The 1,210-nt window shown below is 47.1% G+C and overlaps 1 protein-coding gene across 1 annotated transcript; it reads left to right on the top strand.

The window, feature by feature from the left end:
- Positions 1-116: 116 nt before the first annotated feature.
- Pmar_PMAR000509 (conserved hypothetical protein) lies at positions 117-1,166 on the top strand (the record flags this gene model as incomplete). Its single annotated transcript, XM_002785730.1, has 4 exons — positions 117-251; positions 295-341; positions 387-525; positions 585-1,166. 4 exons carry the CDS (start codon positions 117-119, stop codon positions 1,164-1,166), a joined length of 903 nt encoding a protein of 300 aa, XP_002785776.1.
- Between the last annotated feature and the right edge of the window lie 44 nt (positions 1,167-1,210).

Genomic DNA, 1,210 nt, shown 5'->3' with positions numbered 1-1,210 from the left:
TAACGTACAAGAGTGTGACCAGTAAGAATGCTGATCGGTCAAGGGCTTCCTTCAAGGCTGATAATGAGGTTCCCGAGATGTACTCCTTCACACGTGGTAGATGCCTGATAGTTTGTATGTGTGTCAGGTTTAGAGCATCTAATGCTGACTATTGGGACTCGGGTTGGTCACGAGGGCATCTATCTATGGCTGGGGCCCATAAAGATGACCAGAATGCTCAGAATGACACCTTCCTCTTGAGTGGCAATATCGTAAGAGGAGGTGTTATCAAAGGCTTACTCTGACATCATTCAGGTACCTCAAGACCTTAGTATGAACGGCTCGGATTGGCTTCGACTTGAGTGAGTTATCGGACCTGCTTTGTATCTTACGAGCAGCAACCTTAGATATTTGACATTGGACTTGGCAAGGGAGCATGGACCGGACTCTAATGATGTCGTTTATGTGGTCTCTGGTCCGTTGTGGATGGCAGACTCGCCTGATGAGAAGCTCACCAAGGAGATTGGTGCCAAACCCCATACTAAGGTACAGTCATACATCACTTCCGTTTGGAGTGGTATCATGATGGTTATCGACCGTGTTAGGTCCTCAACGATGGTAGTAATGGTAAGCCGAAGCGTTATGTTGTAAAGTATGAGGTCATTGGTGACAATGAACTGGCCGTCCCCACCCACATGTTCAAGGTTGTTTATGACACCAAGACTAACTCTTCAGCGGCATTCATCATGCCGAACACGGCCATTAGATATGAGAAAAACCTAAAGCAATATCAAGTGCCAATCGAGAGGGTAGAGAAAGCTACTGGACTTGACTTGTCTGCTATGAAGAAGGGCACCGATCTGTGCGGTCCTGAAAGCCGTTGTGTTATGAAGGGTGGTAGACGGATAAATTCGTGGAGGATCTACGGCAGCATTCGGGCAAGTGCCAAAGAGAAGGAGACTTTCGTGAGGAGGGTCAAGCGAGCGATAAATCATAATTATCTGACTGATGATAACTTCCTTTTGACGAAGATGATTAGGGAGGAGATGGTTGCCCACCAAGGTGTCACCGACCCGGTGGAGTTACTCGGACCAGGAGAATATGCTGATAAACTACAGGAGGCTTTCGATAGACTAGACGCTCGAGATGCCGAGAGGAAGAAGAAGACTATGAAGGAGTCTGCTTAATTTCCTACACTTGTTGAGGTGTGGTTCTGTTCCTCTCATTAGCA

Source organism: Perkinsus marinus (assembly GCF_000006405.1).
Source record: "Perkinsus marinus ATCC 50983 genomic scaffold scf_1104296932052, whole genome shotgun sequence".
NCBI lineage: Eukaryota > Perkinsozoa > Perkinsida > Perkinsidae > Perkinsus > Perkinsus marinus.
This window is presented reverse-complemented; position numbering and strand designations above follow the sequence as displayed.